Genomic DNA, 15,569 nt, shown 5'->3' with positions numbered 1-15,569 from the left:
AATGGCTGTGCATTTGTTTTAGCTTAAATGAATCAGCTTCTTAAAGAATTCTTATGTGGAGGTGTTGGATGAGCGGGGGGTGGGGGTTTCATGTATTGCTGCTGAGATACAAACACATTTCTTGTTCTTTGTAAATAGCTGGGGTTGCTTCATCTTCTGTATAAGTATAATGGTATTAATAGTATAATACTTTAATTGGCTGATCCTGAAACGTGAAAACCATACACTATCTATGTAATATACATAACAGAATGGCTTGCTGGGAGGGAGGGAGGGAGGGAGGACACAGTGCAGTCCATGTACTTTAATGGGAAATCTATAGAGCCCTTGTATGCTGACATTATTGGATGGCTATTAATTTCGCCAGTACATGAGGATAGAACTCTAAGATACTTTCTGTGGCTGCTTGCTTGTTAGTTTCTTTTCCTTTCTGCAATTAAGCTGTGAAGCTGTCAAATGTGGGCCCCAATTAAAAAAGAAAGGCGAGATAAAAATGCATATTGAATTTTTAAAAACCCTTTATCTATCCTGCTGACTCAGCCACGTGTGGCCTGGTTCCTTTGTCGCCGATGGAACTCTGCACCCGGGCAGGCGGGTCGGGGATCCAGGGTCTTGGCCACAGTGCTGCCCCAACGTGGTTTGACTTTTTGTAACTGATGACAGTTTTGTTTAACAGATTATTGATATTATAGAAGAGGTAAAATCCAAATCTGCATGTGCAACATTCTGCGAGCAATATTTTCTTCTTTCCTTCACAGTGTATCTGATTAATTCAGGGCAATCCTACGGCATTGTTCTTATGGTAACATAATGCCTAAGTATTGAAAAACCTGATGTATAGAAAAGTAACATTTCCAGAGTTATTTTCTCCTTCCCTGTAAGTCATAATTTTGGTTCAGTATCTGGATATTCACATACCAAAGGGGGCCTTGGCTTAGGATGTAATAATCTTTCTGCAGAGCTTTTCATCCTCTTTAAAAATAAAAGTCAGCTCTTGTGCTGCAGTGGGGCACGCACACACTCAACTGAGGTGAAACAAATTTTTTTTTAATACAAAATGGTCTTAATGTGGGGTGTGCTTAACTCGGGACTGGGTGGCGGGGAGAGAGCCGGCAGGCCGGTCTTTTTAAAATTAATTTGTGTAAGGACCCACATGAATACTGCTTTCGAAGGCTTTCATGGCTGGAATCAGTGGTGTGCTGTGTGGTTTCCAGGGTGTATGGCCATGTTCTAAGCAGCATTTTCTCCTCTGGAGAAGCCAGCCCCAGATGCAGGCGAAACGTCAGGAGAAAATGCTACTAGAACACGGCCACACAGCCCAGAAACAACACAGCACCCCACTCGCATGCGTGTTTGTAGGCATTCATCTTTTACCTTATTAGACACATATTAAATAAACATATTAAATTAACCGTATGGTGTTTTGGTGGTTCAGTAATGCCAAATCACAGGAAAACCCGAAAAAAAGTCCTATTGGCTCTTTGGTTTTTTTTCTTTTACGGATAAAAAAGCCTGAGGGGTGTTTGGCTTTTCAAATATACCTGGAGCCCCCCCCTCCAAAAGCCAAATAAAATCCAGTTTTTCCAGCTTTTTTGATCTCCCTCCCTTTTCCCGCCCTTTCCCAAGCCCCCGTGGCCAGGGGAGCCGGTGGAGTGCGGGGAGAAAGAGGCTGTCTCTTGCTGGTGCTTTTGAAGTCCTGTTTGGCTTGAGAAGCACCTGTGGGGGAAGAGCCTGCCAGATTCTGCCCGCAGCACTGATGTACAATCCACCCCCCACCAGCGCTTCTCAACCACGTGGGGCTTGAGAGATGCTGACTTGGGCAGTTCTCCCCCCCACCCCCCCAGTGCTCAAGCCTAACCACGATAACATTGCTGCAGTGATTGGAAATGTAGTTCTTTGCTCCATGGAAGTGTGGTAGAATAGAAGCCATACCAACATGGAAGCAGTCGTCTCTCCCTTTAGTAAGAGCGGGGATCGGCTTTTCTTTGTTTGAGGTAGAAGTAAAATGTAACAGTGTATTGAAGGAATTCTGCCTTTGAATTAAAAGAATTAACTTCTTACTTGCCACTATTTCACAAATGTTTATACCTGTTTGACCTGTATGCTAACTTTCTCTCCAGCCTCCTCTAATTTTCTGTTTTTTTGAGCACCGAAAGGAGTAACCTATCGAGCTTTTGCTGGAGGATGTTATAAATGAAAATTTAATAACCATTCCATCACCTTTGTCAACGGGGGGAAGTGGTGTGTGCCTGTCTTCTCATGGTTCAGATTTTAGACAGATTTAAATATACTAGCCAGAAGAGCAGGTTTTGAATGTCTGGGTTGTTTTAATGCTGTGAAAATAATATTGGCCTTTGTCTTTTAGTTTGGAAGTATTGAGCAAAACTGCATTGCTTCAGGAACAGGAGATTATCAATTTTATCCCAAGGGACTTCTTAGCACGTGTATTAAAAACAAACAAACAGATCAGGATTATAAGAGTCAAGACTGCTGTATGATATACAGTTTGCTGAAAGCAGAAAATATGTAAATTCAAATTAAAGTTACACCAAACTATGGCTGACTTCTGACTTATTTCCCTTCTAGCCTGCTAATTTAATTCCGAGCTGTATAATTCTTATTTCAAGTCTGGCACCCTTATCCTAAAAAACTGGAATGACACACTTTGCACAGAGGCATAGTTTGATGCTGCCGTGGGATATGGACCAGTGTGCCATTAAAGGTTTATTTGTCCGGGTTGAAAGGATGACGCTTCTTTTGAGTCTGTTATTTTCATTGGAAGAGCTTTTAGAAGTAGATTTGAAGCTGTGTGATGCAGGGTCTGCTGACTCTGTTGATCCAAAGTGATTTTCAATAACCTTTTGATTATCATCACTTGGAGACCTTATGTCTAGTAGTCATTTTTTCTAGTATTAAATCAATCACTGCCCTTGTCTTGTGTAGGGAACATCAACCTTCCAAGAAGGTGTTAATCTACGGGATTATTTTGCTCATTGCTTTTACTGCCATTTGTGTTGATGACAGGCTGCCTTTGCTTGATATTGCCTGATCTGTTTCTGTTGTGGCTGCAGTTCTGTTCCAGTTAAAATAGTTGGTATACATTTCTGGTTTTAATTCTGCAGTAGTAACTCTTTTTTCTGCTAGCATCTAGAATTATGCCCTCTCCCTGGTTAACGTTGTAGGGAGATTTAAACCGCTGACTCCCTCTTCATCTCTGAACTGATTGGGCAGGTGTGGCTGAATTAAGCTCCTTTCTGTTTCTGATCCATGTTTGTCTCTTCCGCTCCTGCAGTTGTTTTGGAGGGACCTAACGTCTGCTAGGCTGAGACGAAGCAGTTGGCAGGATACTTCTTTCTCCTTTCAGACGAGAAAGTTCATGCCCTGGGAAGCTAAAACCTGACACCTGTACACCAGACCCAGGGTTTTTCATCAGATAGGTTAGGGAAGCAGTCATGCACAACTCTTGCAGTGGTTTAGGGGCAAGTCAGTTCAGAAAATTTTCCTGCAAGGAAGGAGGTATCGGCTATTTGTAGGGACAGTCTCCTAACCTATTTGAGCCTTCTAGTATGAATTGTGAGGTTACAAGTAGCTTCTGGTTGCTTTTAAATTCAGTTCAATGACCAGTTGAGTTCCGAAGGAACAAAGAAGGGAAGGGTTTATTCCCTTCGCTCTTGTGAGTTTATTGTGGGTGAAACTGCGAGGACCCAAGGCCCCATAAAGTGTGAAGCAGTCCTTAGAATTTGCTGGCATGAGTCTGTGCAGGTGAGAAGATGCTAAACATCTGCCTCTGTGTCCTGTGTACTTGGATAGCTGCGGCTCATTTCCTGCAAGTGAAAAGTGTTCTGTCTCAGGATACAGATGAAGTACATGAGCAATCTTATAATGCTGCTGTACGGATTGGGATGTTTAAGGCTTATCAGGTAGTGAATCACAATGGAGGTTCCATTTTAGAATAGGGGGCAGGCCTAGTATAGTAATAAATATTCTGAGAGCACAACATTTTTCCGCACAGTGCCGAAGCGGTATCAAATGCCTTAATGTCCCATAGCTTCAGTGTTTCAATCTGTCTAACAAAGAGACTATCATTTGAGCACACATCACTTAACCAGTTGCAAAGATAGATAAAGGAATCTGTAAATTTTACATTTACAAGGTCCTGCAACGAAGGCATTGTAAGTTACTCTTTCTGGGCACCACAGGTTCAGGCAGCACTGATGTTAAAGAGAACCGCAACATGGACAACATTTCATCCAAAGCTGGGAGTGTGCAAGGTGCCGGGGAGGGGAATCAGCTCTCCAATGGTGATGGCCCCGGCAGCAGAAAAAGACCCTTGGAAGAGGGCAGCAATGGCCACTCTAAGTTCCGCCCAAAGAAGAGGAAGAAAACGCCAGGGCCCGTCTTGCCTAAAAACGCCCTGATGCAGCTGAATGAAATCAAGCCTGGCTTACAATATAAGCTCCTCTCTCAAACGGGACCAGTTCACGCCCCTATATTTGTGATGGCCGTAGAAGTTAATGGGCAGTTTTTTGAAGGTTCCGGCCCGACCAAAAAGAAGGCAAAGCTTCATGCAGCGGAAAGAGCTCTGAGGTCCTTTGTTCAATTCCCCAACGCCTCTGAAGCGCATCTAGCAATGGGGAGAACTCTTTCGTTAAATACGGACTTCACGTCTGACCAGGCCGATTTCCCAGATACGCTTTTTAATGGGTTTGAAAACCCAGCTCAGTCAGATCATTCTTTTTGTCTGGATTCCAACGGTGACGGTTCCTTCAGCTCCAACGCAGACTACAATCTGTCGTCCGCCGTGGCTAGCAGTATTATCCAGTCGTCTCTTCCTACCCCGTCGCCATATCCATCCACCAGCGGAAAGAACCCAGTTATGATACTGAATGAACTTCGACCGGGATTGAAATACGAGTTTCTTTCAGAAAGTGGTGAAAGCCATGCCAAGAATTTTGTGATGGCTGTGTCAGTGGACGGCCAGACGTTTGAAGGGTCTGGAAGGAACAAAAAGCTTGCGAAGGCCCGGGCCGCCCAGTCAGCTCTTGCATCCTTGTTTAACATGCAGTTGGATCAGACCCCATCTCACCAGCCCATTCCTAGCGAGGGACTTCAGTTACACCTGCCACAGGTAAGAAGACACTCATGTTTCTCTTCTCCCATTCCCCACAAGAGGTGACTTGCCCGTTGTTGTTTTTTAAGCTCTAAGGCTATAGCCACACATGGAGGCTGCTTGTGTTGTAACTGGGTTTCTCATGTTCACTGTATGGCAGATCTACCCAGGAGCACGGTTGCTTTTTCTGCAGTACTTTGTACTGAGTCATTTGTCAGGCTTAGGATCGAACGCAGGTAGGCAGGGATTGGGGATGACGTGCCTGGGCAACATGACTCTCAAGAGCATTTTGCTTTGAATGGAGCCAGCTCGGGTCTGCAACCTGTGGCTGTCCAGATGTTCATGGACTACAATTCCCATCAGCCCCTGCCAGCACGGCCAATTGTCTCTTCTCACATCTCAGATATTTTGATGTACCCCAACAGTGCCCTTGAGTGCACTCCTTTTTTTTGCACAGAGAAGTGGTGACTGTTTGCTTCTTTGGAGGAAGGGGACAGGTTGTACTCAGGTATCCTGCTGCGGTGAGGGAATAAAGGCCCTCCTCTGCCATAGGACAGTTCAGCTTTTACTCTCTTTTGCTGTTCTCTGGCAACACAAACCTTTTCCTGCTGATCCAACAGTCAGATTTGGATCCCATTCAGCTGTCTCCAGCAAGGACAGTTTTTTTCACAGGCATGCAGAGCTCCATGGAATTTTATGGGGGAAGTTAGTGCTTGTTGTTTATGCGGGGTCACTTGGCTCCATGTGATCAATCCTTCGGGGGTGGGGGGATGGGGACAGGAGTATGCACTTGGATATATCTAAGCCAAAAATAAACCAGACATCCACTCTTTTGGGTTGGTTTGGGGGTACCTGAAATAACCCAAAATACTGCCAAATTCCAGGTTTATTGAAAATTTATCTTCCAAAATTTGGGGAATGCTTAGGTGTTTGGGCACCAGGAGCCAAGATGCAAAGAAGGGAAGCTGGTCTGCCAACATCTATCACACCCTTCCTTTAAATGTTAACAGCCATTATTTTCTATGGCTAGAGGTTGCATCTTAAATCAGAGACCAGGTCTATAACATAGAAAACATTGGCCATTTAAAATTTAATTGGGCAGGACAACCAATAGCTGATTGGGTAATCCCTGGCCCTCTCTACCACTGTTTCCACCATTTCCTGTGTGCTGTGTGCCTACTCTCCCAGTCCTTTTAAATTTTAAAGGGTTATTATTTTCTATGGGGATAGATTGGCCTCCAGTTTCAGAGGTGAAGTCTTGATGATGATGGTGATGGTGGTGATGATGATGATGATGATGATGATGATGATGTTATTATGGTAGATTTCACAGCTGCCAGATCTTTAGCTGGTTGTTGGCCTTTCATTATAATTCGAGCCTCACCCAGAGGACTAGGAAGTTGTAATGTATCGATGTAGTATTTGTGCAGATCCCAGCAGGGTTGCCTTCTGAATTTGACAGATGCTAATTTTGTCAATTCGAAGATGTTTCAAACGCTGCCCTCGTGTTTTTGGGATGGCACCCAGCGTGCCGATTACCACTGGGATGACCTAAGCTGGTTTGTGCCATAGACTCTGAAGCTCGATTTTCAAATTGTGGTATCTAGTGACCTTCTTGTGTTCTTTTTCAATGACCCTGCTGTCACCGGGTACTGCTATGTCAATGATGGTCACTTTCTTGTCCTCAATCATGGTGATGTCTGGTGTATTGTGTTTCAACACTTTGTCCATTTGGATTTGAAAGTCCCACAGGATCTTGACCTTCTCATTTTCCATTACTTTCTCTGGACAATGTTCCCACCAGTTTTTAGCTGTCCTTATGTTGTAATTCCTGCATTAATTCCAGTGGATCATCTTGGCCACTGAGTTGTGTCTCTGTTTGTACGCAGTCTGGGCAATCTTTTTGCAGCAGCTGAGGACATGATCTACAGTTTCGGCAGCTTCCTTGCACAATATACTCACTTTGCATCATTAGAGGACTTTTCAATTCTGGCTTTCATCAAATTTGTTCTAATGGCCTGTTCTTAAGCAGCTAAAATCAGGGATTCCGTTTCCTTTTTCAGAGTTCCAGCTGTTAACCACAGCCAGGTCTTTTTGTTATCCACCTTGTCCTTGATCTTCTCCAGAAATTGGCCGTCCGGAGCTTTGTTGTGCCAGCTTTCAGTCCTCATTTTAATCACATTTTTTTCTGTATTCTTGTTTGGTTTTCTGAGTCTTCAGCAAATGTCTGCTTCAGTCAATGCCTGTTCTTGACTTTCATTCACATAATCAGCCAGGACATGTTTCTCCTCTTCCACTGTTTGCTGTACTTGCAGTAAGCCTCTGCCACCAGATCTCCGGGGAAGGAGTAATCTATCAGTATTACTGCGTGGGTGTAAGGCATGGTGCATTGTCATAAGCTTCCAAGTTTTTCCATCCAATGCATCCAACTCAGCCTGTGTCCAGTTGATGATTCCCGCAGTCTACCTGATGACGGGTATGGCCCAGGTGTTGATGGCCTTGACGGTATTTCCGCCGTTTAATTTAGATTTCAAAATTTTCCTGACCCTCTGCTGACCACAGTCTTCACTTGCCCGTGCTTGATGGTATCCAGCTGCAAAATGTCCAGGTATTTATAAGCTGCCTCTTGGTTGCACTTGACGAGTTGGCCATCAGGCATTTCTATGCTGTCCCTCTCAGTGATCTTGCCCCTCTTTAATGCCGCAGTGGCGCACTTTTCCAGGCCAAATTCCATTGAAATGTCTGTGCTGAATATTTGGACTGTGTTTACTAGTGACTGGATTCCTGTGTCTGACTTCCCGTACAGCTTCCAATCATCCATGTACAGCAAATGTGAGATTTTTCCTGAGTCTTTGCCCATTTGATATCCCAACTTTGTTTTCTTTAAAATTACTATTAGTGGGATTGAAATGTTTGTGCTGACTATTGAGACTGTGTTCACTAGTGACTGGATTTCTGTGTGTGATCTCCTATACTCCAATCTGGAGGAACTAGGTTTGATTCCCCGCTCTGCCACTTGAGCTGGGGAGGCTTATCTGGGGAATTCAGATTAACCTGTGCACTCCAACACATGCCAGCTGGGTGACCTTGGGCTAGTCACAGTTCTTTTGAGCTCTCTCAGCCCACCTACCTGACAGGGTGTTTGTTGTGAGGGTGGAAGGGAAAGGAGTTTGTGAGCCCCTTTGAGTCTCCTTACAGGAGAGAAAGGGGGAATATAAATCCAAACTCTTCTTCTTCTTCTCTTCATATAGCAAATGTGAGATTTTTTCTGAGTCTTTGGCCATTTGATGTCCTAACTTTGTTTTCTTTAAAATTACTGTTAGTGGGATCATGGCAATGATAAACAGTAAGGGCGATAGTGAATCACCGTGGAAAATTCCTCACTTAATGTTTCATAGTTTTCATTTCCAACTGTCAGTTCAGATTTCCACTGTCTCCTCACTGTTTCAGTGAATACTCAAATGTTTTCACTGACACCAATTGTTTCTAAGCATTTCATGATCCAACTATGGAGTCGAATGCCTTCTTGTAATCGATCCAGACCTTATGCAAATCTGTTCTTTGATTCTTGCAGTTCTCCATTACCATTTTGTCTATCAGGAGTTGATCTTTTGTACCCCTGCTCCTTCTTTTGTTCCCTTTCTGCTCTACCGGCAGGATGCTATTTGCCTCCAAGTAGTCCATGATGTTATCTGCCGTTATGCCGGTGAACAATTTGAGCAATGTGGGCAAACGTGTTATTGGCCTGTAGTTTCCAGGTGTTATTCCTTTGGCTGGATCTTTCTGAATCAAGTATGTCTTCCCAGTTGTTAGCCATTGATCGATTTCACCATTTTGCATGGCTTCACTTGAACTGCTAGGCCATTGTTGGATGCGGTTAGGTATTTGAGCCAGAAGCCGTGCAACTGATCATGTCCTGGTGCCGTCCAGTTTTTCACTTTCTTGCTTCAATGTTTTATCATGTCGGTTGTTATTTCCAGCTCTTGCATTTGTTGTTGGCCAACATATTTCTCAAATCTTTTATCCACTGCACCTTCCTGTTGAAATCCTTCTCGTTTTCCCATAGATCTTTCCAACACTGAAGTGTTGCATTTTTCTCTGGTTTTTTTTTTTTGCTTTCAACGTTGACCTTTGTGTTGAGGCTTTGGTAGAAATGCCCTTGCTCTGATCAAAATGGCTGATTTTGTCTGTACTGGATGTTTTTTGCTTCATATCTTTTAATTTTTCTGGCTGTGGCTGTTATTTGTTGCTTGGCGATCTCCAGTGCTTCTTCAATTGTTCTAGTGTCTATCCAGTACCTTCTAATTAGTTCTTTCAGGATCTTGCCATTCTTTAATCTTTTGCTCCTTCATATTTTTCAGGTTACTGGCATCTGATCTTAGTTTTTTGATCTTCTGTTCCAGTCGAATTTTCCACTTTAGTTTTGATGTTGGTTTATCTTGGGTTTAGGTATTTCAATGCTCAGTTCTCTTGTGACCACGACTGCCGTACCGTCCATGAGCTGATTCGTTTGTTTGATGGAAGTTGTTGTTGTTGTTATTCAAGTCCTGTCAAGCACACCCAACTTACAGTGACCCCTCAAGTGGTTTTCAAGGCAACAGATGAGCGGATGTGGGTTGCCATTGCTTTCCTTTCCATAATAGCCTTTTAATATTTAAAGGGGTGTGGGAGATCCAATAGATGGCTGTCGGGTGAAACTAGCTTCCTCTCCCCAAACTGTAAGGAAAGTCCCAAAAATTCAGGATAACAAAAAGCAGATACTCCCCAAATTTATATCTGAAATTAATCTGAAAACTTGATGCACGCCCCTCTAGCCAGGGATTTTGTGCTCTTCACAGCCATGATTGTATTGCCTCTGCTGTCATTAGATCTTCAACACAAGTCCAAAATATTAAGGCAGGCAATAGAAGGCCATGAGGGCAAGTATGGTGCAGTGGTTAAGGTGTCAGAGGAGGGTCTGGGAAAGTCGGATTTGAATCCCCACTCTGCTGTGGAAATTTGCTGGGTGACCATGAGCCAACCGCACACGCTCAGTTTTGACCCTGGCAAGTATTTAGATGGGAGACCTCCAAGGAAATGCCAGAGGTGTGACATGGATGTAAGCAATGGCAAAAGCACCTCTGAATGTCTCTTGCCTTGAAAACCCTGGGCTGCCATAAGTCAGCTGTGGCTTTACAGCACCTTCCACCACCAGTGTCAAGACACTGGGCCACATTGTGTGAGTCCGAACATCAACACCTGCTTGTCCAGGCCCGTGAATGCTGCTTCCCTCTTTTCCTAGGTATTCCGAATGGTCCCGGCATGGCTGTATATGTCTCCTTTCTGAGCCCAAACTTCGCCAGGTCCTCTCTTTACCCAAATGTAATATCCTGCCCTCTTCTTTAAGACAGGGAAGGGTTTAAAAAGTACCACATCATGAAAGACTATGCATTTGTGAGATTCACTGTGAAGAATCTGTGGGCCATATTTTGCATCACTGCCCCCTCTATGCAGAGGCCATAATAACTCTGGAGCCATCTTAGAACAGACCGCAAGGTTTCTTAAATGTGTTGTTAATAAGCGATCTTGATCTAATTATGTAATATATAGTTTTTACTATTTTAACCTTTTAATATTTTTTTCCTGTGTATTAGTAACATACCATTAAAGGTTTATTGTAATATATGCCCCCCTCTGGTTAGCTGTTCCCCATAACTTGGGAGCCAGCGTGCTGTAGTGGTTAAGAGTCGCGGACTCTGAAGAACTGGGTTTGATTCCCCACTCCTCCACATGAGTTCCATGCTCTTAACTAATAAACTGGATTTGTTTCCCTGCTCCTCCACATGAAGTCTGCTGGGTGACCTCGGGCTAGTCACAGGTCTCCCAAAAGTCTCTTAGCTTCACCTAGCTCACAAGTTATTTGTTGTGGGAGAGGAAGGGAAGGAGTTTGTAAGCTTCTTTGAGACTTCTTACAGGAGAGAAAGGCAGAGTATGAATCCAAAACCTCTTCTCTTCTTCTTATCGTGGCTGTAGTTTTCTCCCCCGATTCCTCTTCCAGCCTTTGGGAAAGAACCCGTGTGCTGGTCAGTACGTTCATATAGACTTTGCAAAGTCTAAAAGCAGTGCCGGTAAATGTAAATCATAATTCTGTTGAAATTAATGCAGATGAGTCTACAGGATGCAGATTTAATGGGACATAATATTTTAGGTCACTTTGATTCCATTGTACAGTTGCTGTAGCGGTGCTACAAGCCATAACTCATCGTACAGATCAGATAAATTGAGCACTTACTATAAAGTGTTAATAATAATGGTTTCAGAATGATCAGGAAAATACTGCAAACCAGGTGCTCGGGCGCAGCAGCAGCAGCAGCAAAAGGCCATTGCTTTCACATCCTGCATGGGAGCTCCCAGAGGCATCTGGTGGGCCACTGCGAGTAGCAGAGTGCTGGACTAGATGGACTGTCTTATGTTCTTTCTTATGTTCTTACTTTTAATGAGTCTTATCACTTGCCATATATTCTTGAAGCCACTTGGTTGGGGATGCCCTATAATACGTTTCTGTAATGTACTATAGTGACCTTTTGCATGCTAAGCTTTTTTTGGTGGGGATAGAATGATATAAATAATACACTTTCCAGTTATCTTGAAATTCTTTGGTCACGTTCACAGAGTTCAGTAATTTTGCCATTGTTATATATTTCACAGTTTATTTTCCCAATTCTCTGACTAGTTTATTTTCCCAATTCTCTCCCCTCCCTTGCATGCCACCCCTCACTCCCTCCCCTCCCTCACTCCCCTTCCCTTGCATGCCTCCTCTCCCCCTCCCTCCTCTCCCCCTCCCTCCGCTAGGGTGGATGGGCCATGTCCAGATACCAGGCCCCCTCCCTCCCCAACCTTGCATGCCATCCCTCATTCCAGATCTCCAGTTTGAAATGTAAGGCAATAAAAAGAATGCCTGACCTGAAGTATGCCTGACCTGCATGCCACCCGTCCCTCCCGTCCCTCCCCTTCCCTTGCATGCCACCTCTCCTTCCCCTCCCCCTTCCTCTGCTATGATGGGTGGACCATGTCCAGATGCCGGGCCCCCTCTCCCTCCCTCCCTTCCCTTGCATGCCATCCCTCACACCCTCCCCTTCCCTTGCATGCCACCCCCTCCCTCCCCTCCCCCTTCCTCCACTTGGGTGGGTGGGCTATGTCCAGATGCCGGGCCCCTCTTCCTCCCCTCCCTTGCATGCCATCCCTCACTCCCTCCTCTCCCTCACTCCCCTTCCCTTGCATGCCACCCCCTCCCTTCCATCCCCCTTCCTCCGCTTGGGTGGGTGGGCCATGTCCAGATGCTGGGGCCCTCCCTCTCCTCCCTTGCATGCCACCCCTGCCTTGCAACCCACCTCTCACTCCCTCCCATCTTCTTCCTACCTCCCCCAGGTTCATTCTTCTGCCCTCTGTCTTGTTGCAAGTGATACGCTGGCTGCCATTACCAAATATTGAAACTGTTCTTGTAAGATTTTTGGAATATTTTTGTCAATAAGCCTAGCAACATAGTCTTGGCATCCATTGCAAATTTAATTGTTTAAGTTTACTGAATTTCTGCATGAATTTATTTCCATTAAAAAAACACGTTTCTACATGTCCACACAAATGGTAAAATGAACCATCCACCTGTTTACATTTCCAACATTTCCCTCTGTAATTCTTTTCCATCTTCTCAGTATCCTTGAAGTGAAATACCACTGATAAAACATATTGTTCCAGTTTACTCTTACTATTTGACTGGCTGTGAATTTTATACCTTTTGTCTGTAAATCTTCCCATTATTGAGAGGATATTTCTCCCTCAAAATTTTGCATCCATCAAGACCATACATGTTTTGAATTGTTCTGTTTCCATATCAAATTTAAGTAATAGTTTATAAATTTGTCCTAGTAAATATCATTTTGCTGCATAATCACCTTTTCAAATTCTGTCTAATCCTCATACATACTGCTGACTTAAAACTATCCTACAAAAATTGCACCGCATAGAAATTGATTCTGAGACGATAGTAGGCTATGAAGAAAGATCCCAATTGAGACTGATAATTGGAAGATCAGGAGAGGCAATTTTTGGAGCCTGCCACTCCCAGAATATGTTCATCACAAATCCATTGTATACCCCTTTCCTATAAAACGTTACCATCCTACTTTACTACCTTAAGTTGCTTTTGTGCTCACCAAACATTTTTGTTCTCCCATTTAAACATCTTTCCTTCTAATGTTTCTTATGGCAGATACAAACAAGTTCCTCTCCAGGGAAGGCTCTGCTGACATAGATGTAATGTTCCAGAAACCCTTACCTGATAGACTATGATAAATTTTATTGTTTATGTGTCCCTCTTAGACACCATATTGAAATAAATTATAGCCCCTAAAAGGTGCTAAATTGACCAAATTCCTGCTAAATGATAGGAACCAGAAAAATAACAAAATTTGTTGTGGATTTCTTGATGGAAGTTATGGAATGAAAGGTTCTCAAACTTGAAGAAATTGCCCAAACATGTTATTTCATCTGGTCTTGATTGAATTATTGATTTTTTTCTAAATTTAAATGGAAATTAGTCAAAAATCTTTGTTTAAAATAATAAAAATCTAATACCGTATATACATTTTTGTGCTGAAAAAGCCCCCCTCGATTTACGCGAGTCAGGTGTATTTTAAAAATTATTTTAGGATTTTTACTTTGTCGGCCTCCAGGGGGCGCAGTTTTTAGGCTAGCAGCACCAAAATTTCAGGGATTTTTCAAGAGACTCTCCTAATGATAGCACACAAGTTTGGTAAAATTTGGTTTAGGGGGTCCAAAATTATGGACCCCCAAAGGGGGTGCCCCATCCCCTATTGTTTTCAATGGGAGCTATTAGTAGATGGGGCTACATTTTGAGGGTCCATCACTTTGGACCCCCCAAACCAAACTTCACCAAACCTGGGTGGTATCATCAGGAGGGTCTCCTAAAGATACTCTGAAATGTTGATACTGCTAACATAAACATTCCTCCCCTGACCAAAAATCCAGTTTAGAAGGATTTTAACTCTTGGGTTTTAGCTTGGTTGCTGATTGAGCTAAGGTTTTTGTACTTTTAAAGTTACTGTTGATACCTCTTTTCCACTTACAGAGCTAGTTTACTGTTTTTCTTTGAAATAAATATTCAAAACCATTTAACCTACTGATGCCTCAATTAATGTAATTTTATTGGTATCTATTTTTATTTTTGAAATTTACCAGTAGCTGCTCCATTTCCTACCCTCAACTTATACGCGAGTCAATAAGTTTTCCCAGTTTTTTGTGGTAAAAGGTCCCTCGACTTATATGCAGGTCAACTTATACATGAGTATATACGGTAACGTGTGTTGTAAATATTTTGGCATTAAAGGCAGGTTATTGACTTGAATCCTGTCAGTCCTCTTATTATACCTCTTGCTGGGTTAATTTCCTTTCTTCATCTGGTTGAAAATATAGGTTGAAAATATAACAGCCACGGTCTTTTTATGCTTTCGTTCTTTATTTTTTCAAAGATTAATATTTCAGTATGTTATAAAATCAGTAATTTTCATCACGTTCTTATTGTAATATGCATTTGTAGGTGACATTAGTGGAGATATTGGAGGGTTAATTCTTTTTCATGTAGCTTCCCGAATTATAAACAATCCATCTTTGATTACATGGCTTCCATTTTCTACTATATTTTTTCTCATTAATTTTTTCTGTCCATAAACAATTATATAGCCCTTCTTTCGAATGTGCCATTTCTAATTTTATTACTCTTTGGCCTGGGTTTTTAATCCAATCTGCAATCCAGACTACACCAACTTCTTGATAATATAATTTAATATTAGGGACCGACTGCTCGTCCTCGCCTTCTTCTCTGTTTTTCCAGCTGGATTTTTGCATCTCTGTATTTATCAGTTTCTACCATTCCTTCAATGTTTTTCCTTTTATATAAATTGGTAACATCTGGAATTAAAAAATCAATTTTGGCAGTACATTGATGTTTACAGTAGAAATCCTTCCTAGCTATTACATTTTTAGTTTGGACTATCTTTGCATATCCTTTTGTGTCTTCCTCCATGTAGAAGAAGAAGAAGAGTTTTGGATTTATATCCCCCCATTCTCTCAAAGGGGCAGACAATCTCCTTTCCCTTCCCCCTCCCAACAAACACCCTGTGAGGTAGGTGGAGCTGAGAGAGCTCAGAAGAACTGTGACTAGCCCAAGGTCACCCAACTGGCACGTGTTGGAATGTACAAGCTAATCTGAATTCCTCAGATAAACCTCCACAGCTCAAGCGGCAGAGCGGGGAATCAAACCCGCTTCCTCCATATTAGAGTGCACTTGCTCTTAACCACTATGCCACGGCTGCTCCTTGAAGCACTAGCTTCAGCAGCAGGCACCAACTGCCTGCTATGGTTGTGCGCCTGGTTAGCAGACTGTCGCCTGGAGACCTGTCCC

At 43.0% G+C, this 15,569-nt stretch overlaps 1 protein-coding gene across 13 annotated transcripts in view; it reads left to right on the top strand.

Moving 5' to 3' along the window:
• Positions 1 to 15,569, top strand: part of ADARB1 (adenosine deaminase RNA specific B1) — a 73,473-nt gene that overhangs the window by 18,220 nt on the left and 39,684 nt on the right. For 12 of the 13 annotated variants that reach the window (XM_048502338.1, XM_048502346.1, XM_048502313.1 and 9 more), the window contains one exon: positions 4,200 to 5,128. In XM_048502338.1, coding sequence (XP_048358295.1) covers positions 4,200 to 5,128 — 929 coding nt within the window. Of the gene's footprint in view, positions 1 to 4,152; positions 5,129 to 15,569 lie in introns of all 13 variants that reach the window. The other variant, XM_048502391.1, reaches the window with a different exon arrangement.

This window comes from Sphaerodactylus townsendi, linkage group LG01, assembly GCF_021028975.2.
Source record: "Sphaerodactylus townsendi isolate TG3544 linkage group LG01, MPM_Stown_v2.3, whole genome shotgun sequence".
Classification (NCBI taxonomy): Eukaryota; Metazoa; Chordata; class Lepidosauria; order Squamata; family Sphaerodactylidae; genus Sphaerodactylus; species Sphaerodactylus townsendi.
This window is presented reverse-complemented; position numbering and strand designations above follow the sequence as displayed.